The sequence below is a fragment of the Carcharhinus amblyrhynchos genome, chromosome 18 (genome assembly GCF_965287045.1).
Source record: "Carcharhinus amblyrhynchos chromosome 18, sCarAmb.v2.hapA, whole genome shotgun sequence".
NCBI lineage: Eukaryota > Metazoa > Chordata > Chondrichthyes > Carcharhiniformes > Carcharhinidae > Carcharhinus > Carcharhinus amblyrhynchos.
Window position 1 is genome coordinate 23,398,077 of NC_137341.1, and position 27,770 is coordinate 23,425,846.

The 27,770-nt window shown below is 43.0% G+C and overlaps 1 protein-coding gene across 3 annotated transcripts in view; it reads left to right on the plus strand.

The window, feature by feature from the left end:
- Positions 1-4,390: 4,390 nt before the first annotated feature.
- The window catches only part of cog7 (component of oligomeric golgi complex 7), a 51,511-nt gene continuing 28,131 nt past the window's right edge, over positions 4,391-27,770 (plus strand). For 2 of the 3 annotated variants that reach the window (XR_013888917.1, XM_080206573.1), the window contains exons 1-8: positions 4,391-4,508; positions 7,694-7,891; positions 9,133-9,281; positions 9,944-10,060; positions 11,028-11,196; positions 14,068-14,150; positions 16,210-16,332; positions 24,940-25,138. Coding sequence is in view for 2 of the 3 variants with exons in the window: in XM_080206573.1 (XP_080062699.1) it covers positions 7,726-7,891; positions 9,133-9,281; positions 9,944-10,060; positions 11,028-11,196; positions 14,068-14,150; positions 16,210-16,332; positions 24,940-25,138 (1,006 nt within the window). In the remaining variant the exon portion in view is untranslated. The other variant, XM_080206574.1, reaches the window with a different exon arrangement.

The window sequence follows — 27,770 nt, forward strand, 5'->3', positions numbered from 1 at the left end:
TACTGTATTAAAAATGTTTTATAAGAATTTTTTAAAAAAAACCTACCTGTTACCTTGTGTGTTAAAGAAAGATCATCTCTCCCACCGCAGTTACTGTTGGCTGAAACAGCTACCTCTATAGGATCAAATCAAATGCTATGTCACAGCTTAATGCATTAATACATTAAAAATACCTTGAACCACAGTGAAGTAACCATTATCAACTCTAAATTTGAATTATTCAAAATATGATAGTGGCAGTTAATATTTAGTTTAATTGTCAGGTATGGGAGCATGTGGTTGTGTTATGGGACAAGTAATCTAGGGGCTTGGAGTAATACTAAGGAGACATGAGTTCAAATCACACCTGGGGAATTTAAATCCAATAAAACACGTAAAAACCCATCTGGTTCACTTACACTCTTCTAAGGAAGGAAACTGCTATTCTTATTACTATGTGACTTCAGACTCACAGCAAAGTGGTCAATTTTTAATTACCCTCTGAAATGGCCTAGCTGAAAAAGATGTTGAATCTGAATAAAACCAAATGGTTCAACCAGCATCAAGCGAGGCACCAGATATGACAAAGGCATACTACATAGAACAGTACAGCATAGTACAGGTCCTTTGGCCCTTAATGTTGTGCCAGGCTATGTCCAAACCCAAGATCAAGCTATCCCACTCCCTATCATTTTGGTGTGCTCCATGTGCCTATCCGATAACTGCTTGAAAGTTCCTATCACAGCAGGCAGTGTATTCCACACCCCAACCATTCTCTGAGTGAAGAATCTACCTTGGACATCCCTCCTATATCTCCCACCATGAACTTTATAGTTCTGCCCCCTAGTAACAGCTACATCCACCTGAGGAAATAGTCTCTGCACGTTCACTCTATCTATCCCCCTCATCATCTTATAAACCTCTATTAAGTCACCTCTCATTCCTCTGCTCTAAAGAGAAAAGCCCCAGCTCCCTTAAACTTTCCTCATAAGACCTACCCTCCAAACAAGACAGCATCCTGGTAAATCTCCTCTGGACTCTCCAATGCTTCCACATCCTTATAGTGAGATGACCAGAACGGTACAATATTCCAAATGTGGTCTCACAAGGTCCGGTATAGTTGCAGCACAACCCCATGGCTCTTAAACTCAAACACTCTGTTAATTAACGCTAACACACTATAAGACTTCTTCACGGCTCTATCCACTTGAGTGACAACCTTCAGAGATCTGTGGATATGAACCCCAAGATCTCTCAGTTCCTCCATATTCCTCAGAACCCTGCCGTTGACTCTGTAATCCGCATTCAAGTTTGTCCTCCCAAAATGAATCACCTCGCACTTATCAGGGTTAAACTCCATCTGTCACTTTTCTGCCCAGCTCTGCATCCTGTCAATATCTCTTTGCAGCCTACAAGAGCCCTCCACCTCATCTACTACTTCACCAAACTTGGTGTCATCAGCAAATTTACTAACCCACCCTTCAGCCCCCTCTTCCAAGTCAAAACTCTGCCCGGTTGACTCTGCATAGTTGTAACATCTGTCAAATTGTGAGAGCTGTACTACAGACTAGTTAATAACACCCTAACGTAGTCATGCTCACTAAATCATATCTTATAGCTCAGACTATATCGCAGGCTCCTTCATCACCAACCAGTAATGTACCATGCCAATCAATAATAGACAGTTGGGAGGAATTGGCACAGAGAGGTTTTGCTATTGATTCTAGATCCATGAAATATAATGGCATCAGGTCAAACGTGGGCAAGAAAACCTCCTGTTGATTACGACTTATCTCCATTTGAACACCATTTGAAAGAAGCAATGAGTAAGAATACAGAATGAACTCAGGGCAGGGGACTTCATATCCATCACCAAGAGTGGCTGAAATACAGATTTGCCAGACTGGGCCTGTGATGAGAGAACAAAAACAAGAGAAAAAAGCAACCAGACCTCACTCACCAATGGATCTATCTGCCTATTGGTAGGAGTGATCACTCTTGGGTTCCTCGTGGAGACAAATTTCCATCTTCACCCTTATTGTGTTGTGTATTATTAAACAGGGCAGATTCAGAAGCAGGTCTAGCAGCTCACAATTGGGCATGCATGAGGTGCTATTGGCCAACAGCAGCAGAACTGTATTCCACCACCACCAGGCACACCAAAAAATAACATACAACCCTGATGAAAATCCAACCCAGCATTATATGCATACTAAGCAGCAGAAGCAGCATCCTATGACTGGAGCCAAGTGATTCAATACGCAAGGGATCAAATCAAAGCTGTGCAGTCCTACCACATCCTTTCTTTGTAAAAGAACATGCTTTATTTGTAAAATATCTGAAAGAATATTACAAACATTTCAAAATGGCCATTGCACAAAGTACAATATTATTCTGGTTTTATACATAATTTTGCACTCTAATCTGCTTCAATACAGTCCAAGAAACTTTAGAGACATTTCAAAAGGGTCATTATAAAAGTTGCAAAGGTATTTCAGTTGTCTACATCAATCATGTTGCACTCTGAGGTGCTTCCATACAATTGTGATACATGTAACATTCACTTCTATATATTCAATGTGACTAATGCAGCCAGGGGGGGTTCAATAAATTCCACTCCCCTCAGTGCACTATGGCTGAAAGGTCATGGACAACATCCTTTCCCTGCTTACCCCTCTGCAGTAGCTGCCTCAAGCTTTAGTGCATCCCTCAGCACATAGTCCTGGGATTTGGAATTTGCAATGCTCTGTGGGGGACAACTCTGAACTGGAAGGCCAACAAGCTTTGGGCAGACCAAACGGCATCTTTCATCAAGTTGGCAATGCTCCAGCAACAACTGAGAAGACAATAAATAATTATTGGGAGGAGATGGCTTCTTAAATAGCTCCATCCTCTATGATGGGAAGCCCACGTTTAAAGATGCACTTTCAGAGGAGACCCCATTGGTAAACCAAAAGGGATTTATTAATAAGAATTGTTCAGCCATTTCATTGCTGCAGTTATTGCTTCTCAGCCTACTGGCCCAAGACGGGTGCAATGCCTTATCTTATTAGGTTGGATCTTGTTTGTTTCTATTGTGGGAGCAATTAATTGGATTCAATTTGAAATTAGTTTTTGGAGCAAGCAAGGAGATGGATTTGGGTTTACATGGTACACTCTGAGCACTGGCATTGTAATTTAAAAATGGAGTAAAAAATCTGCTTCCTGTTTGTCTCCTGCCAAAGAGAGTACCCCTACCCCGAGTGATGATTACACAGTCTGAGTCCCAGTTGCTCCCCCAGGCCAGGTGACCCTTAATCTGCTAGTTGCCCGTAAAGGGGCAATCATCATACCGGGGGGAATATCTTATGGTGTGAACAACCTGTAAAGATGCTGCTAACACATATATCTGTACACCGTAGAAAAATTGCCTAAAGTTAGGTAGACTGGATATAGTCAGGCACATTGATAACCCACATTATGGGAACAACTGTGATTTTAGTCACAAACACAGGACATAAAATTCGCTGCTGCTAACAGAGCAATAGTCAGGGACAATAAAGAGACTGCCTGTGGTGTAGGAATAACACCAGATGTGTGGTGTGCAGTGAAGCATACACCACATCCTGTAGGAATGTATAAGGTCGAGGTTGTAAAAACAAATGGTATGCAAGGTGTGTTGTTTCTACAACTGAGCATAAAAGGGGAAAAAGGTCATTGAGATAGTCAGGACAGCAGTGATTAAGTTGGCAAAGGATTGATTACAGCTGGTCTGAACTGGACATGTAAACAGTTTCAGATAAGATGGATGGGTACCCATAAGGACTAATCAAGTAAGGACATTAAATCAACACTACAAACATGCACTCATGTGATAACAGGAGACATGGTTAGAAGGGGAGTAGAGGGGATGGGAACTTGGGGCACTTTGAGCCAATAGGGGAATGACAACACATAAATGGGATAGGGACCACCAATTAGGGGAGAACAACATATTGTGTAATTGATTAGTATGCTTGTAAGAATAGTATAAAACACTTGCTTAAACTCAATGTAAGGTGTGCCTATCTTTTGGACACCCGGTCTTGCAAGAATGTTAAATAAAATATCTTGCTCCTTCGGAACTTGACTTGACTAAATTGTTTGACTGTGAGCTGTGTTTCTCACAATGGTACACATTGAAGTATTGAAATAGTATGGCACAGGTTGGAGCGTCTAGAGGGTCTTTATCTCTCAATTATTAATCATATAAAGCACATTTACATTTGTAACGGAGTATGTACATTAAGGAAAAGCACTCAGCCTGAATTGGCCCCTGTATGATTTTAGTTTGTTGACTGCGAAGCGCCACACACTATACAGCTTCAAAAGGGACTGTGACCTTACCAACATGGCGGCGCGTTGTTCCAAGGAACAATTTACGGTGCGTGATTTGCGACAGCGGCTGGCTACAATCCACTTTCCGGCAGGCTGCGTGGCGCTGGAGCGGCGACTGTTCCTGTTTTCTTGCCGGGTTTTGGGTTGATTCCCGGGGCCGGATCCCGGGCCAGGTACCAAGTGGCCTTCTTAGGGATTCGGGTTGGAAATTCAGGGGTCTGAAGTACAGAACAGAGGAGGCCATTCAGCCGAACGCATCCGATGTGCCTCCTGTCAGTCTGTCAGACTGGGCAACACTCCGGCCTCCACTTAGGAGACAGTGGCTTCAAGATCCACTCCAGAAACAAGAGCACAAAATCCAGGAGGATATTCCCTGCAGCGCAGTGGGAGTGCCGCGCTGTCGGAGGGTCAGCGCGGTGGGGGGCGCCGCGCTGTCGGAGGGTCAGCGCGGTGGCAGTGGAAGTATAACGTAGGAAGTTCACATTTTCCCACATTATACTTCCATCTGCCAAACTTCTGTTGACTCACTTAACCTATTGTTGTGATCGCTGGCCAGATCCCACGAAGGGGGAAGATCCAGCCAGGGACCAATAATGTTTAGTTTAAAATTCATAATGCTTAACAAGTGAATAAAGTTACAAGATTCCATGGGTTTTGAACAAACAAAAATAAACTTTGCTGTGTAAGGTCAGAATGATAAAACAATTTACAATATGGATCTTGTACTCTAACATTTAAGGTATGTTTGCAGTCCGATTCCATGGATTTCTCAACACCACCCAGACGTTTGATACGTTGTGAGCCAACCAATCTCACTGAGACTTTACCTTTCTCATGAGTGTTTCTTACCTCCTTATTTGAAAATCGTGCCTTGGAATTCTCTCTAAATGTAGCTCTCACTCAGGCAACTTTAACAATGGCCCAACCTCACAGGGTTTCATTCTCACCTTTTGAGTTTCCTTCTCCCTGAATTGGAAGTACATTCAAACATTATCTCACAAGTACACTTTCAGACCTATGGCCTTGCTAAGCAGAACAGGCTGCCCTAAAGAGATACCTATGCTATCCAACAGTCCCCTTTCTTTAGAGTCTGATCCCTGCAGCCCTTTCTCTAACTGTCTAACTGAGCTTAATGGGGGACCTGTTCCTGTCACTGTGACATTTGTTGGTTGGCAGATGCCCCACATCTGCCTCAGGAAGAACTGTTCATTGGCCTTTGAACTGATCTCGTGATCTGTCACATTACTGCACAAGGGTTCGGCCTTTATTACTAAGAATGAAGCAGTATAACAAGCATTAGAACATTCTGTACCTTAAATATTATACTCGCTAAACCAATTTATCACCAGGGCACAATGAGTTGATTTCAGAACACAATCTGTATTCTTTTGTCGGCTCATTATGTCCACTTCACAATGTACTTTTCTACCTATCTTTGTGTCATCAGTAGTTTTAGCAATCATACACCACGTGGTGTGACTGTTGTCAGCATTGCTACCTCACAGTGCCAGGGACTCGGGTTCAGTTCTGGCCTTGGGTGACTGTAGAGTTTGCACATTCACCCCATTCCTGCGTTTGTTTCCTCCCATGTCAAAGATGAGAGACTTCTGGATGAGTACATGGGACTTAGTAGGATTGAGGGTTATAGGTAAGCATAGTGGGTAGAGATGTTCGATGCAACTTGTGGGCCGAAGGGCCTGTTTGTGCTGTAGTTTTCATATGTTCTATATGCAAGTTAGATGGATTGGCCATGTTAAATTGTCCCAAGGTATGTTGGTTAGGTGGACTATCTATGATAAATGCACAGTGATAGGGCGGGAGGGTGGACCTGGGTAACATGCTTATCGAGTGCAGACTCGATAAGCCATACGGCCTCCTTCTTGCACTGTCTGGATCCTATGATTTGATCCCCTCATCCAAGTCATTGATATAAATCATAAGCAGCAGTAACCCTCTGGCATTCCACTTGTCACATGTTGCCAACTGCAATCCATTCTGTCTATTCTCCACTTCCTGTTAGTTACTCAATTCTCGATCTGTGCTAATATGTTACCTCCTACTATGAACTCTTTATTTTGCATTGTAAACTTTGATGTGACGCCTTGGCCGATGCCTTCTGGAGATCCAAGTACTGCACACTCAGAGGTTTCCCTTTATCCATATTGCATGTTGCTTCCTCAAAGAACTCTAATGTTAGTCAAACATGATTTCCCTTTCACAAAACCAAGTTGACCCTGCTGATTGCATTGAGATTTTCCAAGTGCCCTGCCACAACCTCCTTAATAATAAATTCCAACATTTTTCCCTTCTAATATATTTTAAACTAACTAGCCTGTGGTTTCTTGCTTCTTGTCTCCCTCTTGAATTTTGTTGGGATCATTCCAGAACCTGGAGAATTTTGGAAGATTAAAACCAGTGCATCTAGAACTTTAGCAGCCACTTCTTTTAAGACCCTATGATGAAGTCCAGCTTTTCTAGGTACCCTTTCCCTGGTGATTGTGGTTTAAGATCCTCCCTTTCACCTCCTAATTCACACACATTTTTGGGATGACTGGAACTTGGTTTGGGGTGACTGATGAGTGGTGTAATGTAGCCCCTACTGTTAGGGTGAAGGGGCAAAGCCAGGGTGTGGGGTGGGGGGGGGGGCAGGATTGTGAAATTGACCAAGGTGTCATAGACAAAAAAGACAAAATGAATGTAAATGGCGGTTATATATGCTGAGAATGGTGCTGATAGTATCCATGAAGAAATCGGAATGTCATGATGTTACTGAAGTGGTGGAACAGGCTTGAGGGGCAATACAAACACAAAGCTGGAAAGACTCACCAGGACAGGCAGCATCTGTGAATAAAATAGCAATCAACATTCCAAAATGTTTATCTTCCTTGAACGTTTGAGTCATTGATTGCTGTTTTTTCACTGCCTTGAGTACTTCTGTTCTTTCCAACCATACAAGTCTCTTAATCACAATTTTTTTTTGTTTTGTTTTTATTCCAATTCAATCCAATCAAGTCCAATTCAGAGTCTCAACAAGTTGAGACACTCCCAATCCAAGCTGACAAGACAGGGCTCTCACTTCCTGTCTTGGGCTTGGTCTACATGATCCAAGCTGATTGGAGTCGGCATAGCTCGTCCTCCAAGGCTTGGTCTCATTTGCATTTTAGCCAGAAGTCAGAAATGCCACTTTTGAAAATTACTTCAAATGAAGTTGAAATGTAACCTAATGACTTCAACCAAGCACAGCATGTCCATACTACACTTGATCTTAGCCAAAAGTCCGAGAAGCACAATGACATATATTTCCTCTTGGACATAGCAGATGATTGAAACATTGTTGTTGGGTGGTTTGTTTCCACAGTGAGAGATTTATCTACTTTTAATGCGTGAAGAATGGATTTTTCAAAATTCCTGGACAACAACTTTGATGTCAAGGACTGGGTCAATGGAGCTTTCAAGACTGTTCAGGAGGAGGAACCTGGGAAGGTAGACAGTCATGCTGCCACTTTGGTGATGAAGTTGCAGTTGTTCATTCAGGAGGTGAACAATGCCATTGAAGGTTTGTGTTACATGTTACCTGGGTGTATATATTGGTTATTACATGGGCTTTCCTGAATCTATCACTATTTAAGAATGGTCCCAGGGAGCGTGTTACTATTTACAAGAAAACCCCAGGAGTGGGTTACTATTCATAGGATGCCCCAAGGATGCCTCAGTATTTGCAGGGGACTGAGGGAATCTGTCAGTATTTAGATGACATCCAGGGAGAGTTTCAGTATTTGCTGGATGCCCTGGGAGTGTGTCAGTATTTAGATGGCATCCAGAGAGTGAGATCCCCAGGAGTCTGTCAGTAATGGCATGAACTTCGTCAGAGTGTGCTAGTTTTTTTTATATTCTTTCATGGGCTTTGGTGTTGGAGGCAAGGCCAGCATCTGTTGCCCATCGCTAATTGCCCTTAAATTGAGTGCCTTGCTACCCCATTTCAGAGGGTAGTTGAAAGTCAACCACATTTTTGTGGATCTGGAGCCATGTGTCGTCCAGACTGGATAAGGACAGCAGATTCCTTTCCCTAAAGGACATTAGTGAACTAGGTGGGTTTTTATGATGATCAATGGTCGCTTCATGGTCACCGATACCAAGGCTAGGTTTCAATTCCAGATTTATTAATTGAATTTAAATTCCACCAGCTGCTGCTGGAGGATTTGAACCCATGTCCCTGAATTACTAGTGCAGTAGTACATTTGCAGTGGGGTCCCAGAGAGTATGTTACTAGTTATAGGAAAATCTCAGGAGTTCCTGGAAGTATGGTGATATTATAGGGGATCCCATGAAATGTATTAGCATTTAAAGAGGATCCCCTGGTTTACATCAGTATTTACAGGAGGTGCTGTGAGTATGTCAGTATTCAAAGGGGATACTCTGCTATGTTTCGTATGGAAGGTCCCTGGAGAGCATTTCAGTATTTACAGGAGGTCCTTGGGGAGTGTGATTTTATCTATCCAAATCTTCATTTTGTTTGTAAAAGAAATAGGAGTTTTTTTATTAAAACAGTCAAATTATGTCCATCACTGATAGAAAAATTTCTCCTGGCTGGGCTAAGGAGACACAATGATCGAATTCCCCAAGGAGTGAGTCGGTATTTAGATATTATTGACTGGTTTAGAGGCAAGTCTGTTTAGTGTTCTGCATTCTGCTGATTACTCCATTGCATGTATCAGTTCTCATAGAGTGGAGGTTGGAAAATGTCTGTTTGTGTGATTATGCATGACCTTTCTATCTTACAATCTGTTTTGTGCTCAGAGACCAGTCACCAGGCACTTCAGAACATGCCCAGGGCTCTCCGGGATGTGGAAGCTCTGAAACAGGAAGCTTCCTTTCTGAAGGAGCAAATGATCCTTGTCAAGGAAGATATTCGGAAGTTTGAACAGGACACAGCGCAATCCATGCAGGTGAGGATGTTAAATGATTTGAGGCTTGGATTGGTTTCAAGCCAGCTCAGTGATGCCTGTTGAGTTGTTTTTGAAATGCAAAAAATCTTTTTTTTTGCAAAAGAGAAGATCCTGCCCCAGATATAAACTGAATGTCCTCTCTGTCAGTTTGCCTTAGCAGGGAATACTCATACTGTTTCATGTGGTGGATCCATAAGCAGCTACTTAGAATGATCTTCTCCCATCCTACTTCATCTAACCCTAATCAACATATGTTTCTATATCTTTTGCCCATTTATATTACTCAAACTTCGTCTTAAATGCTTCTATGCTTTTTGACTTAACATCTCTTGTGGTAGCACATTCCACATTTTGATCGCTGTTTGACTAAGGAAGTTTCACCTGAGTTCACTATCGGATTTAGGCTGCATCTACACTATCAAACCCCATCATAATTTTAATCCTTTCTTAGGCCAACCCTCGGTCTCCTCTTTTCCAGGATAAAAGAACCCTAGCCTGTGCAGTCTTTCCAGATACCCCCTCAGTTTTGGTCATCTTTATGAATTTTATTGTTCCTTCTTCAGTGCCTACACCCACATACTAGAAGTCCATCAGCAAAAGGAATTATCAGCCTCCTTTCCCATGATCAGCTTGTGTTTATTTGTTTTTGGTGTGCACTGTAGGTTTTGGTCGAGCTCGATGAAGTGAAATCCAGGATGCAGGCAGCTTCAGAGGCACTGCAGGAGGCTGACAAGTGGAGCACACTTAGTGCAGATATTGAAGAAACGCTGAAGTCTCAGGTAGGAGCAGAATCTGATTCAGTCCATCACCATCAGGGATTGCAGGCAAACAACGGTATATTAAAATGGCATGAGGGTGTAGAGCTGGAAGCTTGCAATGCTGCCCTGTGATCCAGTGTGGGTTCAGGTTTCCCAGAGTCTGAATTCCCCGTTTCTGCCCTAGTCACTACTGAAAAAAATCCTGTAAAAAAACACACAGTCAGTGAATCGGATAGCTGCCATGATTTGGTGGGCTGATCTCTGGACTTAGAAGGCCATGAGTTCAGGATGACACCAACGATTTTAGCTCATGATATAGGCCAACACACCTACCCTGAGGGATCACTGCACTGACAGGTGCCATTTTCAAATGAGAGACCAAACAGAATTGGGAAATGTGCTGATCTGTGTTCCACAGAATAGGAAAGGGCCAGTTTTGAGCTTTCTGTAAGATCTCAATCAGGTAAGGCACTTTGAAAATATCCCAGGGGAAATTCTCTCAGGTTTGGAGAAGCAGGAAATATCACCTTGGACTCTATCTGCTGCTAAGAAATGCCTGTGGGGTTTTTGTGTGTGTGTGTGTGTGTGTGTGTGTGTGTGTGTGTGTGTGTGTGTGTGTGTGTGTGTGTGTGTGTATATCTATATATAGGCACATGTGCGCTTGCACCAGAAGATGATAGGCTTGAAGCCAGTTGTGTTGATCGTCATACTTGAGAAACAGCTACCCGACGCTGTAAGGGCCAACCCATGAGGAGCAGTGATTTGGCTGAGATGGCAGAAGTTTCTGAATTTTCTTGGAGCAATGCAGCAATCCCAATCTGAGAAAAGCAGGATATTTACTATTTGTTAAAAGCTGTGTGACTTTCTGTTGCAGCAGCCGGGTCGGCATCCGAGGATTGCTATATGCTATTCTCTTGGTCACTGTGGGGGATAGTGGCTTCTCCTTATGTGATGGCGTCCAGTGATGGAAATGTTTTACTCCCCACAGGACATTGAGACCATCTCCGCAAAGCTGACCGGTATGCAGAACAGCTTGGCAATGCTGGTCGACACACCAGATTATTCTGAGAAATGTGTTCATCTCGAGGCACTAAAAAACCGGCTGGAAGCCATGGCAAGCACACAGATTGTCGCTGCATTCAATTCTCAGTCTGTTGGTGAGTGCTGTTGGAATGTGTGGTGACATTTAAAACTCTTTCATTCCCCCTTGTTTCAAAACGAACAAGAATATAGTGCCTTTAATGCAGTAGAGCATCCCAATGCGCTTCATGAGAGAATTATTAGAATAACATTGACGAGTCACAAAAATATATGTTTGGGCAAGTGACCAAAGGTTATGTTAAAGAGATAGGTCTGAAGGAGAATCTTAAAGGAGGGGAGAGTTAGAAATTCAGCATAATATGCAAGAAGCCAGAACTGGAGGAGCCTTAGAGGGTTGTAGGACTGAAGGACAAACCAGAAATAGGAAGGGGCCATGGAGGGACTTGAAAGTAAAAATGAGAATTTTAAAATTGAGATGTTGCTGGATCAGGAGCCATTGTGGGTCAGTGAGCATGGGTGAAGGGTGAATATGACCAGGGGAATAGTTCTTTCAGAGAGGCAATGCAAGCAGACATTTTCCACTGAGGCTAGAGGAGAAAAAAACACTAGAGGACATTGGTTAAGGGTGAAGGGGGAAGAGTTTAAAGGGAATATTAGGGGGGACTTCTTTACACAGAGAATGGTGGGAGTGTGGAATGAGCTGCCAGATGAAGTGGTAAATGCGGGCTCATTTTTAACATTTAAGAAAAACTTGGACAGGTTATTGGATGAGAGGGGTGTGGAGGGATATGGTCCAAGTGCAGGTCAGTGGGACTAGGCAGAAAAATGTTTCAGCACAGCCAAGAGGGCCAAAAGGTCTGTTTCTGTGCTGTAATGTTCTATGGTTCTATGGTCTGTTAGGGGCCTATAGAACACTCCAATTGCTCCTTTTTAGTTTTTACTGTCTACCCATATGGCTTCTTTAGAAGGGCCTTCTAAGATATTGTCCCTCCTTCCTGCTGTAATTGATTCCCTGATCAAAATTGTGACACTCCCTCCTCCTTTACCTCCTCCCCTGTCTCGCCTGAAGATCATGTATCCTGAAAAATTGAGCTGCTAATCCTGTCCCCCTCTCAACCACGTCTCAGAGACAATAATGGCATTGTACCTCTGTGTTTTAATTTGTGCCCTCAATTCATCTGTCTTGATCGTCAGATTCCTTGCACTAAAATAAATACCACCCAATCTTGCCAGACTCCCTTGTGTCTAACTGGCGTACAACTTTGTTGCCTTCCTGACTCACTTGCTATCTCTTCTAATTTTGGCTGTGCATCTCTCCCTGCTGAACCTTCTCCCAGGATCTCACACCCCTGCCAAGTTAGTTTAAACACTCCCCAACAGCACTAGCAAACCTCCCTGCAGGGTTGCTGGTCCCATTTTGGTTCAGGTGCAACCCATCTGATTGTACAGGTTTCACAGTCCCCAAAAATGGTCCAAAGTCCCAGAAATCTAAAGCCCTCCCTCCTGCACCACCTCTCCAGCCATGCATTCATCTGGACTCACTTTCTCTTTCTAAAATCACTGGCACATGACACTGGAAATAATCCAGCGATTACTACCTTCTGAGTTCTGTCTTTTAATTTACTTCCTAGCTCCCTAAATTCTGTTTGCAGGATCTCGTCCCTTTTTCTACTTATATTGTAGGTACCAACATATACCACAATCTGTTTGCCTGCCTCTTTGAGAATGCCTTGCAGCCATTCAGTGACATCCCTGATCCTGGCACCCAGGAGGCAACATACAAGCCTTTTGAAGCTGTAGAAATGCCTTATAATTGAAGACAAATGACTGTTTGCGTTATAATTGAATCCCCTACAATATAGCCCTGCTGATTTCCTCCTCTCTTTTTGTGCAGCATACCCACTTATGATGCCATGAAGTTGGCTGCCATTGTTTTCCCCTGCACATCTTCCTCATCGGATCCAAAACAGTTTATCTGTTAGAAAGGGGAATGGCCATAGGGGACTTCTACATTTCCTGTCTCATCTACTCTGCCTGGTAGTCACCCATGCCCTTTCTGCCTGTTCAATCCTCAGTGACCACCTCACTGAACATGCTATCCACAACTTGCTCAGCATCACAGATGCTCCACAGTGTAGCCAGTCTCAGCTCCAGTTCTGAAATGCAGATAGCCAATTGCTTCAGTGGATGCACTTCCTGCACACAAGGACACCAGGGACAACATGATTTGCCATATAGCACGGGAACAGCATATCATGATTGCAAACTCTCCTGCCATGAATGCCCTTAAACCCTTTACTTCCTTTTTTAACTAATTGCGCTATATAAGACTACCTTTGTGGACTGACATTACGTTATTATGATGATCCTGACTTCATTTATTTGTGTTGTTTCTCAACCCTTCCAAAAAGAAAAACACACCTTCCTCCCTGTCTTTATCTAACTCCCATTCTTAGCAAACTGCCACTTTGCTCGTTGTATTCTCTGTTACAACAGAATATAACCCTTACAAACTATAAACTACAAAATATAGACTTTATAAACTGTAAGTGATAAATAAAGACTCGATAAACTGTAAGTGATAAAGAAAGACCTTACAAACTGTGATAGTTGCGGAGCAGTGCTGGAGATGCCTGGGAGCAGGTCACCTGCTCACATTAAAGAGCCCTTAACAATAATTGAAAGAAAAAAACTTACATTTCTGTAGCACCTTCTGTGACTGGGATGTACTGAAGTGTTTTAAAGCCTTGATTGCATAAAGTACTTTTGAAGTGCAGTCACTGTTGTAATGCAAGGAACACAGCAACAAATTTGCACCCAGCAAGGTTGCACAAGCAGCAGTGTGACAATGACTCAATCATCTGTCTTTGACACTGTTGGTGTAGGAATAAATATTGATCAGGGCAATATGAAGGGAAAAATATAAATACAGATCGAAGGAGCAGCAGATTGCCGTATTTATCTCTTTGTATTTGTTTCTGTTTCAGATCAGGCCCGGCTTTTTGTGAAAGTGTTTGTGGCAGTGGACCGAATGCCCCAGCTCCTGACCTATTACTACAAGTGCCACAAGGTTGGATACAGTGCTGTCCTCCCAGTACTTAAAGCAAGGGCCATTCAGCCACTGTAGCAGGATGGGGCAGTGTTGGAAATGGGTGCAAAGCAGGGTTAATTCTTAAAATCACAAGATAAAATATCCACAGGGGTTTACGTGAAGCAGTGGAAATAATTGCTGTGGGGCTGCGTGATTATCTGTGGGATACTCCCTGGCTTACAAGGAGGGGGAAATCTCCTGTGCTCCTGTTTAATTTCAGACGTAGCGCATAGTCAATTAGCCTTTAATGGCACTTTCAACCTGCAGTCCCTCCCTATCGTAATATCCCCTGGAATGCAGTTCCATTCTTTTGTTAATAACCCCATGGTTGGCAGTATTGGATGGAGGGTTTGGAGACCCTCCCCTTGATTACTGTTCAGTGAATTTCACAACATGGGATTTCTAGAAGTTGCAGCTTTGGCCTCATTTCGCATTCATTGTTCAAGCTGGCACACAATGGCAACTAAAGCAGTGTACTGGAGATGGCTGGGTGGGCCACGCTTGTCCCTGTGTGAATCCCCCCTGTGAGCCCTGCCTGACCCTGTGTGAACCACCCGTGAACTCCGCCTGTCCCAGAGTGCCCCCCCCCCCCCCCCAACCACCATGACCCCTACCTGTCTCTGTGTGAATACCTGTGTGGACCCCACCTGTCCCTGTATGAAAAACCCTCCCGTGAACACCACCTGTCCCTATGTGAGTACCTCTGTGAATCCCACGTATCCCTATCTGAACCCCCCCATGAACCCCTATCCCTGTGTGAAGCCCCATGAACCCCACCTGTTCCTGTGTGAGTACCTCTGTGAGCCCCACCTATCCCTGTGTGAACTCCTTGTGAATCCCACTTGTTCCTGTGTGAGCACCTCTGCGAACCCCGCCTGTCCCTGGGTGAACCCCCCCATGAACCTCCTGGGTGAGTCCCTTGTGAACCCCATCTATCTCAGAGTGAGCCTGCCTGTCCCTTTGTGAGCCCCATCTGTCCCTGGGTGACTCTCAATAAGCCCTACTCACTTCTGTCTGAACCACATGTAAGAAGCCTCATAACACCAGGTTAAAGTCCAACTGGTTTATTTGTAGCAAATGCCACTAGGTTTTGGAACTGGCTGTTCCTTCGTCAGGTGGGTGGGAGTTCTGATCACAAACAGGGCATATAAAGACATAAACTCAGTTTACGTGAATAATGATTGGAATGTGAGTCTTTACAGCTAATCAAGTATTAAAGGTGAGTGGAAAGAGCATTAAACACAGGTTAAAAAGATGTGTTTTGTTTCCAGACAGGAAAGTTAGTGAGATTTTGCAAGTCCAGGCAAGTTGTGGGGGTTACAGATAGTGTGACATGAACCCAAGATCCCGGTTGAGGCTGTCTTCATGTGCGGAACTTGGCTATCAGTCTCTGCTCAGCGACTCTGCGCTGTCGTGTGTCATAAAGGGCACCACGGAGAATGCTTACCTGAAGATCAGAGGCCGAATGCCTGTGACTGCTGAAGTGTTCCCCAACAGGAAGAGAACAGTCTTGCCTGGTGATTGTCGAGCAGTGTTCATTTCCCACCGACCTGACAAAGGAACAGTCAGTTCCGAAAGCTTGTGGCGTTTGCTACAAATAAACCTGTTGGACTTTAACCTGGTGCTGTGAGACTTCTTACTGTGTTTACCCCAGTCCAATGTCACATCATGAGCCACATGTGCCAGCCTCTTCCAGCGTGAGCCTCGTGTGTCATAGTGTGCGTCCCATGTGCTAGCACCTTCAGGAGTGGTGAGCTGTGAATTGGAGGGGGATGGTGTTAATTCAATGTGTCCCTTTATTCAATCCCTGTCTATACGTTCAGTCTCTGCTCAGAGTCATTAATACCTGTGCGTTGCAAGAATTATAGACAGCCTAAAGCTCTTTACTGGAGTGGGGCACAGGGAGATTAAGGAAGTAAAGACATGAAATAAGCTGTAATTGTGTTGAGGGTGCATTTGGGGCTGGGTTTGTGCTGTTTATTGCAATAACTCGTATTATATCATTCCTTTAGCTGAACTTGTTTTTTGCATTCTTCAGAGTCAGCTGGTCTCTGTGTGGCAGGAGCTTTGTCAGAGTGACCTCAGTCTCAATCACCAGCTAACTGAGTTCTACGATACTCTGCTGGCAACATGGCACTCCCAGCTACAGTGGACCAGTCAGGTAATATCCAAGCCTACAAATGAATAAAGGCCCATACTCAGATAAAGAAAAATGTATCATGCTTTTCTGATGCGCCTTTCACAATTTCCAGGTGTTGTAAAGCTCTCTACAGCTGACGAAGTAGTTTTAAAGTGTAGTTGCCAATGTTCTTGCTAAGTCACGTACATGTGTAACGTGCAGTAGTCTGGAAGGTACCATAGAGGCCTTGTTCCACCTTCAACTCTGCATCTATGGAATATTTAAAGTGACCATGCATTGGAAAAACTGGCTGTCCACTCACATCTTTACAGGGAATTTTGATAGTTACTGTTGTAATGTAGAAAATGTAACAAACAATTTCAACACAAGCTCCCACAACTAGCAGTGTGATAAATGACCCATACAATCTATTTTAGTGTTATTGGTTGAGGAATAAATATCAAAAACCAGTCCAATCGTAAACTGCTTGCTGTTTTGACAAGGATAACAGCAGAGCAATAGATTATGGTGTATCATAGGTTACTTGTACTATAATTTTCTTAATCTGGCAGTAGAGTAATGGTGTATGACTGGAGATGCAGCATTATTACAGTGCAGTTTTTCAGAGCAGCATTCCCTATTTTTCAAATTGGTGCCATGGGTCAAAAGTATATTCTGGCCACTAGAGGGAGTATGTTGTGTTGAAACAAATAGTTCTGGGATACTGGTGACACCAGCAAAAGCAGCATTTATTGCCCATTAATTGTTCCCTGGACTTTATGAATCAGCCATTTAGTGTGGAACTGCAGTGATCGTTTGGCCCAGATCAGCTCAAGGTGCAAGATCCTTTCACAGAAGTACTTTTGTGAAGCAACTGGAATTCTGCAACAAACTTCCACAGTCGCATGTCTGTACACCATCTGTCACAAGTCCATGCGTCCTCCCTCGTGTGCCCGCGTGCCCTTCCAAATTGCGTTTTAGAAGGTGATGGGGAGCTTCCTTCTTGAATTGCAGCAGTCCATCTAGTGTAGGTACACCACACTGCTGTTTGGGATGAAGTTTCAGGATTTTGCCTCAGTGATGTTGAAAGAATGCCGATATAGTTCCAATTCAGGATGGTGTGTAACTTGGAAGGTAACTTCCAGGAAGTGATGTTCTCGTACATCTCTACCCCATCTTCGAGGTGAAAGAATTCATGGGTTTGGAAGGTGTTGTTGAAGGTGCCTTGGCGAGTCGTTGCAGTGTATATGGTACACACTACTATTACAGTGCATCAGTGATGGAGGGAGTGAATGTTTAAGATGATGAGTGGGTGCTGATTAAGTGGATTGCTTTGTGCTAGATGGCGTCACGCTTCTTGAGTATTGGCGCAAATCAGCAAGTATTTCATTGTCTCCCTGACTTGCGCTTGATAGATGGTGGCCAGGTTTTGGAGAGTCAGAAGGTGAGTTGCAGTATATTCCGGCAGGAGTGTCCCTGATGAGGAATTGACTGTATCCCAGCAGAACTGAACTGCAATGCCAGGGCAGCTATGGACTCAGGAAAGTGAGTGTTGTTTTCCTTTACTGCTGGAATTGGCTGGAGGGGACTGTGGCTGTGAAGGAGAGGAAAAATTTACAGCAGTTACATGCCTCTTATTGATGAGGGCATTACAGCTCCAAAATGTTAAATGAAATTGTGCAAATGCGGAATAGTTCTCAGCTGGCTGCAGGTATCGCAATGTGCCTAGTTTTATGTTCCCATAACAGTAAAAAGAACAACACCATGTCAATTTAACTTCTGAACTGATGCAGATATCAAGTCCCATTAATCAGTGGAATGCGTTTGTGGAATTTGTTTAATGACAATCTGTGAACTGGTTATTTTCTGGTTTTGTAGTGTTCTGAATGTGCTTAGTGTTTGGCTCTCTTTATTCTCTCTCTCCTGTTCTTCAAGTCCCTGAATTTTCAGCTGGAGATTTCAATAGCTTCTGTCTACACCCAGCCATGTGATTGCTCAGCCCTGCTGCCCCCTCTTGGAATGATAAGTGAACCACAGCAAATCTGAGCTATTCCTGTCTCAATCCGTGACCTATGCTGAACTGGTTGACCAACTGAGGTTGGGATTAGGATCCTGAAAAACTGTCTCAAGCTTAGTTTAGGGGGGTGAAATAAAATTGACCAGAGTTCCCACTCTTGACTGTTGTAGATTGACCACCACGAGCAAATGTGAGCTTTGCTTACACCATTTGAATGTCACTGCCTCTTATCTGGTCTTGTGCTCTCTCAAATAATTTAATATAACAATAAACAAAACATGATCATCACCCTATCACTTTGTTTTTCCAGATAAGGTCACCACCCATCACTCACCGTCATTCCAGGCATGGACATTGTCCACGTGAGGGATAGTCTAATCCCATGTGGCTGTACAGTTCTATATTTCTTTATCACTCTTTCCTTCAATCATTTATCAGTAAGAAGTTGACATGGGTTCTAATTCATTCACTCACTTTGGTAATACATTTCCAAAGGCTTTCAAGAAGTTCCTGTTCACTGCAGCAACTACATTTTCCCCATTTTGTTTGATGGGGGTATATATATATATATATGGATAAAACTAGTAATGAAGGGTTGGGTATACCAATCAGGTGGACAGCTGGATGCAACAGTTTGGAAGGTGAGTCTAAGGGGGATGATGATTTCTGTAGTTGAGATTTTATTTCTGGATTTAGGTGTCGATTTGCACTCCCTGGTGTTTTATTTCATACCCTTTAAAGGAAATATTCCACCCTGCTTAGTCAAACATTTGTTAAAGTTCTTACCTTCCCTTTTAATTGTTTCCCAGAGGGTATGGTCTCCAGTCCAGTACGATTTGTTATAAATGTATTAAATGTTCTGCCTTATCTCTGATCAGTTTCCAAGAATAAATTTGTGTTATCAGATTAAACAATACTTCTGAAAAGCAATAAATGGGAAATGTCAGTTAAACTATCTACGGATCTTGCATACTGTGTTCCATAACTGCAGGCAACTTATTTAGGGCAGTCATCCGTGGTCAAGACTCAAATTAAAAGGGAATTAAGTCTTTGACCGGAACTTTACCTGTACGTAGACATAAGATGAGAAATAAAGGGGAAGCAGTCAGAAGGTTCAAATCCCACTCCAGACTAGAGCACATAATCCAGGCAGACACTACAGTGACGAGCATATAATCCAGCCAGACAATCAAATGACGAGCACATAATCCAAGTAGGCACAACAGTGACGAGAGCACATTTTCTACGTTACAACGGTTTTGGATGCATTTTCTTGGCATCAGAGTTCTTTGGGACATCCTGAGGTTGCAAAAGGCCAATTAACAAGGAAGCCTTTCCATACCTGTAGGGACATATGAGAGAGAAGAACCATGGGATGATTTCTATTTGGAAGCTGAAAGTTAAAAGAAATCTGGAATTAAAAGAAGAAGGCAGAAGCACAATATAAAGGCACCTTTCCTCTCATAAAATGCCCCATAAGGGGCAGATTTGAATTCCAAGTAGGGATATTGATTCTGTTTTTAGACTCAGAATCTATATAATAATTCCACAGTGCATTCTTTAGAGTCATAGAGGTTTATAGCATGGAAACAGGCCCTTCAGTCCAACTTGCCTATGCTGCTTTTTTTTAAACCACTGAGCTAGTCCAAATTGCCCAAGTTTGGCCCGTATACCTATCCAACCCATGTAACTGTCTAACTGCTTTTTAGAAGACAAAATTGTACCTGCCTCTACCACTACCTCTGGCAGCTCATTCAGACACTCACCATCCTCTGTGTGAAAAAACTAGCCCTGTGGACTCTTCTGTATCTTTCCCCTGTCACCTTAAACCTATGCCCTCTAGTTTTAGACTCCCCTCCCCTACTATCGAACTGATTTATCCCTCATTTTATAAACCTCTATAAGATCACCCTTAAAGCTCCTTCACTCTATCCTATCCGTCTCCTCCTTGTAATTCAAACCATCAAGTCCCTGTAGCATTCTAATAAATTTGCATTCTTTCTAGTTTAATAATATCCTTTCTATAATAGGGTGACCAAAATTGTACACAGTATTCCAAGTGTGGCCTGACTAAGGTCTTGTAGAACTTCAACAAGACATCCCATCTCCTGTGTTCAATGTTCTGGCCAATGAAACCAAGCATGCCGAATGCCTTCTTCACCACTCTGTCCACCTTTGACTCCAGTTTCAAGAAGCAATGAACCTGTACCCTTAGATCTCTTTGTTCTATAACTCTCCCCAACACCTTACCATTAACTGAGTAGGTCTTGTCCTGGTATGATCTACCAAAATGCATCACCTCTCATTTATCTAAATTAAACTCCATCTGCCATTCATCAGCCCACTGGCCCAATTAATCAAGATCCCATTGCAATCCTAGATAACGTTCTTCGCTGTCCAGTATGCCATCAATCTTGGCATCATCTGCAAACTTACTAACGATGCCTCCTAAATTTTCATCCAAATCATTAATATAAATAATGAAAATCACTGGACCCAGCCCTGATCCCTGAGGCACACCGCTGGTCACAGGCCTCCAGCTTGAAAAACAATCCTCTTCAACTACCCTCTGTCTTCAGTCATCAAACCAATTTTATATCCATTTGGCTACCTCACCCTGGATCCAGTGAGATTTAACCTTATGCAACAACCTACCATCTGGTACCTTGTCAAAGGCCTCACTAAAGTCCATGTAGACAACATCAACTGCACTGCCGTCATCTAGCTTCTTGGTTATCCCTTCAAAAATTGTTTGAGTTCAGATTTTAAAATAACTGAAATTAAAAGGCTGGTCTCAGTAAAAGTGATGATCAAACTATCAGATTGGTGTTTTAAAAAAAATACCAACTGGTTCATTAATATTCCTTTATGGAAGGAAATCTGCCATTCTTACCCATTCTGGGCCCATAAGTGGCTCCAGTCCCACACTGACTTGACTTTGAATTGTTCTCGGAAGTAGTCTGGAATTTGCATGCAATTATTCCCAGCATTTCAAGCAAACTCGCCCCCATATTCTCATGCCAACTAGGGATGGGCAGTAATTGCTGACCTAACTAGTGGTGCCCATGTTCCAAGAAGGTATTTTGAAAAGGGTGGGGATGGCAGGAAGTTAGGGGAGAGGAACAAAGACACAATCACAGAGTGGGTAGATTTGAATCAACGTGCCGCCTACAGAAGCAAGAAAGGACTTTGGATTTATGGCAAGACTTTATCAATTCTCAAAGCATTTGACAAATTGAGTAGTGTTTTTGCTTGCAAAAATGACTGATAGGATAGATAAAGTAATGTGTGTGTTGATTTTTCAGAAGGGCTTTGATAAGAGGCAGACAATGAAGAGGATTGTGAAATACTGAAGGAAGACATTGGTTAGCACAATGAGAAACTTAGTGCATTTTAATGTATGATAAGAAAATTAAGGGAATGAAAGTATCTACTCAATGACAGGAGTAAGGATAATTAGAGACCCAGGGATTCAAATGCAGAATTCCCTGAAAGTGAGAGTGCAGTTCTATAAAATCATTAGAAGTGGCCAGTAACTTTTTGGGGCTGTATAATTGGGAGGCATGCAGTTTAAAATAGGCCTCCTTCTGTTCTGTAGCATTCTATTCCAGGGTGATACCGAGAATCTAGAGTTAGGAGATATGATTTGAGAAAATATATGCTTGCCCCGGAGGAGAGGAAACTGAAGGAAGACTTAATAGAGGTTTTAAAAGTCTGAAGAATTTTGGTAGAATGGGGTTAGCACTGCTGCCAGGGACTCGGGTTCAATTCTGGCCTAGGGTGATTGTGTGGAGTTTGCACATTTTCCCCGTGTCTGCGTGGGTTTCCTCTGGGTGCACTGGTCTCCTTCCACAGTCCAAAGCTATGCAGCTTGGGTGGATTGGCCATACTAAAATTGCCCTTTAGTGTCGCAAGATGTGTAAGTTAGCAGGTTTAATAGGGTAAATCCGTGGATTTACGAGAAAGGGTTTGATACGTTGGAGTCAGTGTAGACTCGATGGACTGAATGACCTCCTTCTATACTGTAGGGATTCTATGATTCTTTTAGGGAGGCTGTGTTTTCATTAGGCAATGAAGAGGGATTTTTATCACCATGAGTGAGAAGAGAGTTTAGGAGAAATTTCTTCACATATAATGTTATTGGAGCATGCCACCAGGACTGGTTGAGGCAGAGGCCTTTGCATCTCTTACTGTATTGATCTTTGATTTTGCATGATGGCAGAGTGTGTTTTCATATCATGTATGAACTCCTCAAATGTATTCCCTCTTTACATGGCTGGGATTTCTAAGAAAAGGGTAAGTTCTGTCATCAGGTCCTGAGACAGCACAGGCAGGCAGCGGAACTGCAGTGACAATCTTCCCAGCGACAACATCTAGGCCCACCATTCAGTTAAGGACACTGGGCTGGCTCTGCATGCAGCCTGATTGGAGGGTTGCCAGCTTACATCATCAGTAGCAACCCAGAGAGAGGTAGCCATACCACCAGGCACCAAAATGTCAGCTGCCCTGGTAGATGGCCCTCAACTGGGCCTTCAATCAGTTACATTTTCCTAAAGTCAATGGGTAGCCAAGTCACTGCCATTCCCACCACTGTTAAAATGGCCTGCAGGGGGACTGTGATGGGGAAACCCCCTGAATCCCTCCCCAACATTTTATAAACCCCCACCCCAGTGCCTCCTAGCCTGTCACCTAGGGGCCAATAAATTCTTGCTCTGTGTGATTAAGTTAGCAACAAATTGGCTGTACTTTTGGCATTCCTTGATTGCTATCATATTAATCCTTCAAAGTGTCATCAGTAATTTCTACATTTTCATGTGTGTGTTTGTCAGTGTGCCTGTGTCAGGCACACTAAAAAATGTGAGAACGTAACATTTCTGGCCTTGGAGGGAGTGCAGAGGAGGTTCACTAGGCTGATACCGGAGTTGAGGGGGTTGAGCTATGAGGAGAGGCTGAATAAACTAGGCTTGTACTCGTTAGAGTTTAGAAGAATGAGGGGAGATCTCATTGAGACGTATAAGATGATGAATGGGATGGATAGGATAGAGGTGGAAAGACTCTTCCCGCTCAAAAAAGACAGTAGGACTAGGGGGCACAGCCTCAAGATAAAGGGGGGGCAGTTCAGAACGGAGTTGAGGAGGAACTTCTTCACTCAAAGGGTGGTGAATCTCTGGAATTCTCTGCCCGTTGAAGTGGTGGAGGCTGCCTCGCTAAATATTTTTAAGAAGCGGGTTGATGGGTTTTTGATAAGAGAGGGGATTAAGGGTTATGGGGAGAGGGCGGGAAAGTGGAACTGAGCCACGACAGATCAGCCATGATCTTATTGAATGGCGGGGCAGGCTCGAAGGGCCAGATGGCCTACTCCTGCTCCTATTTCTTATGTTCTTATGTTCTTATGTTAAAACTTGTGACTCTCTGCAGTTAGGAAACCTTATAAATAATATACAGTACATTCACAAAAACCCCAGACAAATTAATAATCAACAACCTGTTGAAATCATGTTCCCCGAAGGCAAAATTAAAAATAATTAGTTCCCAGGGTTTTATTAAAAGCAGAAAATAAAATCAGAGGTTTTAACCCTTTAGCAACCAGAGACTTTCTAGTCAATAGTACTTTAAAGTCATTTTCAAGGAAGAACTTGAGGGACAGATTTGGTCAATGATTTTAGATACTCTCTCTTTAGGTGTCATGCCCTAAGATGGTGTTGGCAACCATGGATTTCCATGTGTTGGTCCATGGATATGCTTGGCAAGGTACTGTAGTGGTTTGCCATTGACTTCTGCAGTTTCAAGCTGACCTGGAGACTCTCCCTCCCTTATCACCTGCCAAAGATGATAATCAGCCTGCTGACCATGTTATGAATGTATAACATGGCCCTCAAGTCTCAGAGTTTGACCCTGACCTGGAAGCTCTGGTTCAGAGTCAGGGGCGTTATGATGGGCTACAAGAGCTCATATTTTAAATCCTGCACTTGTATAAGAAGCTTATGAGTAACTTTCAGTTATAAATGTTTTTCACAACTTCAAAATGTCACAAGGCCTGTACAGCAAATTATGTACTTTAGAAGTGTAGTCACTATTATTATGTAATGTTAGATACATATTGAGTTAAAATACTAGGGTGAACCAGCCTGTTCTTGTTCGGAAAGATAGGTGGTGTCCTATTTTCTCATCTCATCCAAAAGTTGGCAGTTCTGACAGTACCACACTCCCTCAGTACTGCACAAGAATGGCAGTTTAGGCTATTTGTTTAATTCTCTGGGGTGTGACTTGAACATTTGACTTGATGACTCAGATGAAAATTCTGTCTATGAAGTCATGGCTTTCAATTTTACCTATAAAACAGATAGGCATCGTGTCTTGAACAAATTCATTGCCATGTGGAGTAGTTTAGGTGAGTTGCATTGATAGATTTAAGGGAAAGCTTGATAAATAATTGAGAGAGAAAGAAATAAGTGGATATGCTGATAAAGTGAGGGAAGGAGGAATCTTGTGTGAAGAATAAATGCCAGCATACACATTTTGGGTCGAATGGCCTGTTTCAGTGTTGTGATATGTCCCATACATTACATGCTGCAGTCATTGCTTTTATATGAAATTCACTATTGCTAAAAAAAAGTCTTTATGTTGGCCAGGTCTTCAGCAACCCTTGTGAGATTGTTACTGTGCTACAGATCCAGACCCTGGGGGCCATCGTTCCATCAATCCCTGTCTGCCTCAGCACAGCAATGGAGAGAGCAAACCAGGAGGACAAGCTTCACATGCTACTTGACCTCCACGGCAGTACTGTTCATTTTGCTAAGGGCCTGGAGGCCGCAATGCTACCACACTTAGGTATGTTGGCGCACTGAATCTGGCATCCTACTGGAATAGCAGGCTTAAGGGAGGACATACCTAAAGGACAATATATTGGATTATAACTTCCTTGGAGTGGGAGTCAGTGTCACATTGCCATTCTTACTCAGTTATCTCGCCCAACCTTCCTGACTCAGACCATGTGTGATTCATGCAGCACAGCGGGTCCCTGTGTTGAGTGTGAGAGGTCAAAAGAATGGTAACAAACGAGGACACGCAGCCTTTTTAATGGCACTAGTTGCTGTAAAGCAGGTGAGTTTTAATGTCCAAATGAAAACAATAGGACAGGGGGAAGGTAAGTGCATAAGGTAAGTGGCTGGGATTTTGAGCATTGGATATTGGGGAAGGGTGGGGTTGTTTGACGTTGGGTGAACCTGTGGAGAAATGGGCAGGGGGACAACATTCGGTTGGTGGGGGGGATGGTGGGAGGTCAAATTGAGGGGGATTGGCTTGGATCGTAGGGAGGTCAGGTGGGGTTCAACAGGGTCAGATTTGGGGAGGAGGGGATGCTTAGTTGGGATGGGGGAATCTCCTGTGAGGTCGGGAGTGTGGTTGTGTCCTATGCAGGAACCCATCTGGCTGTTTAAAATAGTTACGCTGAAGTTAGAAGTGGTTTTATTGCTCCTAACTTTTTCAGAGTAGCTGTTAGTGCAATATTGGCAGAATCGTTTGAAGTTAGTGATTTAAGTCACTTTGTCAGATGGTTCTCAGAGCAGCACAACTATCCAGGATTCCCCAGTGCATCCTTGGGGTACCCTCCAAATCTGACACAGCAAATCCTAGAAGATACAAGCATTGAGTAACTCTCCACTTGGATTAGAAGAGTTCTGAGGACCAGGACAACCAGCAGAACCTATCCCTTCGTTATAGATCGATCTCACTTCTGTATTCTGGGGTAAATTCACAGTGGTCTCCTGCTTCCAGAGGGCAATGCCAGGTGGAAGACAAGCCACTGGTTGTCATAGCCCTGTTCCCAGCAATCCAGCAGTTTGACTACAGCTCCCATTAGCAGGACTGGTGAATTTACCCTCCGGTCACTTAATCCCTGATGCACCTGGAGCATTGTTTCAACTGTCTGTTTCAAAGGGGCCTTGTTCCGCACAATTGCTCTACCTTGTATAAGGTAGCAGAACCTTTGGACCAATTCAGATGCAGCTTTAGCAGTGTGCTGAATGTGACGATTGGTGTTCTTCGGGAATCTATATTGGGGTTTCAGTTTTACACTCAATTGGATCAAGGAACAATGTTCCATATCCATGTTTGCAGACAACATTAAGTTATGGAGAATGCCAGCATTGTGGCTATGTTACTAAACCAGTGATCCAGAAGCCTAGACTAATAATCCCAAGACAATTCAGATCCCATCTTGGCAAATGAGGAATTAAAATTCAATTAATTCGTTAAAAGTTAATGTCAGTAATCAGGACCACAAAACTACCAATTCTTGTAAAATCCCATTTTGTTCATTAATGCTCTTTAAGGATGGAAATCTGCTGTCTTTACCCAGTCTGACCTGTCTGTGACTTCAGACCCACATCAGCATTATTGACTCTTAACTGCTGTCCTAAGCACTTATTTGTATTCAAGGAGGTGTCTCTCTACCACCTTCTCAAAGTCAATTAGGAATGGGTAATAAATGCTGACCTTGCCAATGACACCCACATCCAGAGAACAAATTTTAGAGCGACACAGAAAATTGTCAGGGTTAGTGAAACGAGCTACAAACAGACAAGGACAGATTAATGAATGGGCTGTAGAGTGGGCAGAGTTTAATGTAGAGGACTTGGGATCTGAGAAAGACAAACTTAAATATATTCATGATGGTGAGAGACTAGGAGCTGTAAACCCCGGAAGGATTTGGATGTCTAGAGTAAACATCACTAAAAGTTGGACCTAGTCTTCTCAATCAGCAGAAATATTTTTTCTCTATCTATCCTTAATATCTTGAAAGCATTGATTAAATCATCTCTTAATTTTCTAAACTGTAGGACATACAACCCTAATTTTTGTAAACTTTTGTTGTAATCTAACACCTAGAGTCCAAGTATTATTCTTGTAAATCTACATTGTAGTATCTCCAAGGCAGTTATATTCTTACAAAGGCATGGAGCCCAGAACTGCTCATCGTACTACAGGTGTAATCCAACCAGGGCTTTTTCTTTTAAACATGACTTCTATCGCTTGTATTCACTCTAGTCCGATAAAGGCCAGCATTCATTAGCCTATTAATTACTTTTTACATAAGAACATAAGAACTAGGAACAAGAGTAGGCCATCTGGCCCCTCGAGCCTGCTGTACCATTCAATAAGATCATGGCTGACCTTTTTGTGGACTCAGCTCCACTTATCTGCCTGCTCACCATAACCCTTAATCCCTTTACTGTTCAAAAATTTATCTATCCTTGCCTTAAAAACATTCAATGAGGTAGCCTCAACTACTTCACTAAGTAGGAAATTCCACAGATTCACAGCCCTTTGTGTGAAGAAGTTCCTTCTCAACTCAATCCTAAATCTGTTTCCCCTTATTTTGAGGCTATGTCCCCTCGTTCTAGTTTCATCCACCAGTGGAAACAACCTCCCTGCTTCTATCTTATCCCTTCATAATCTTTTA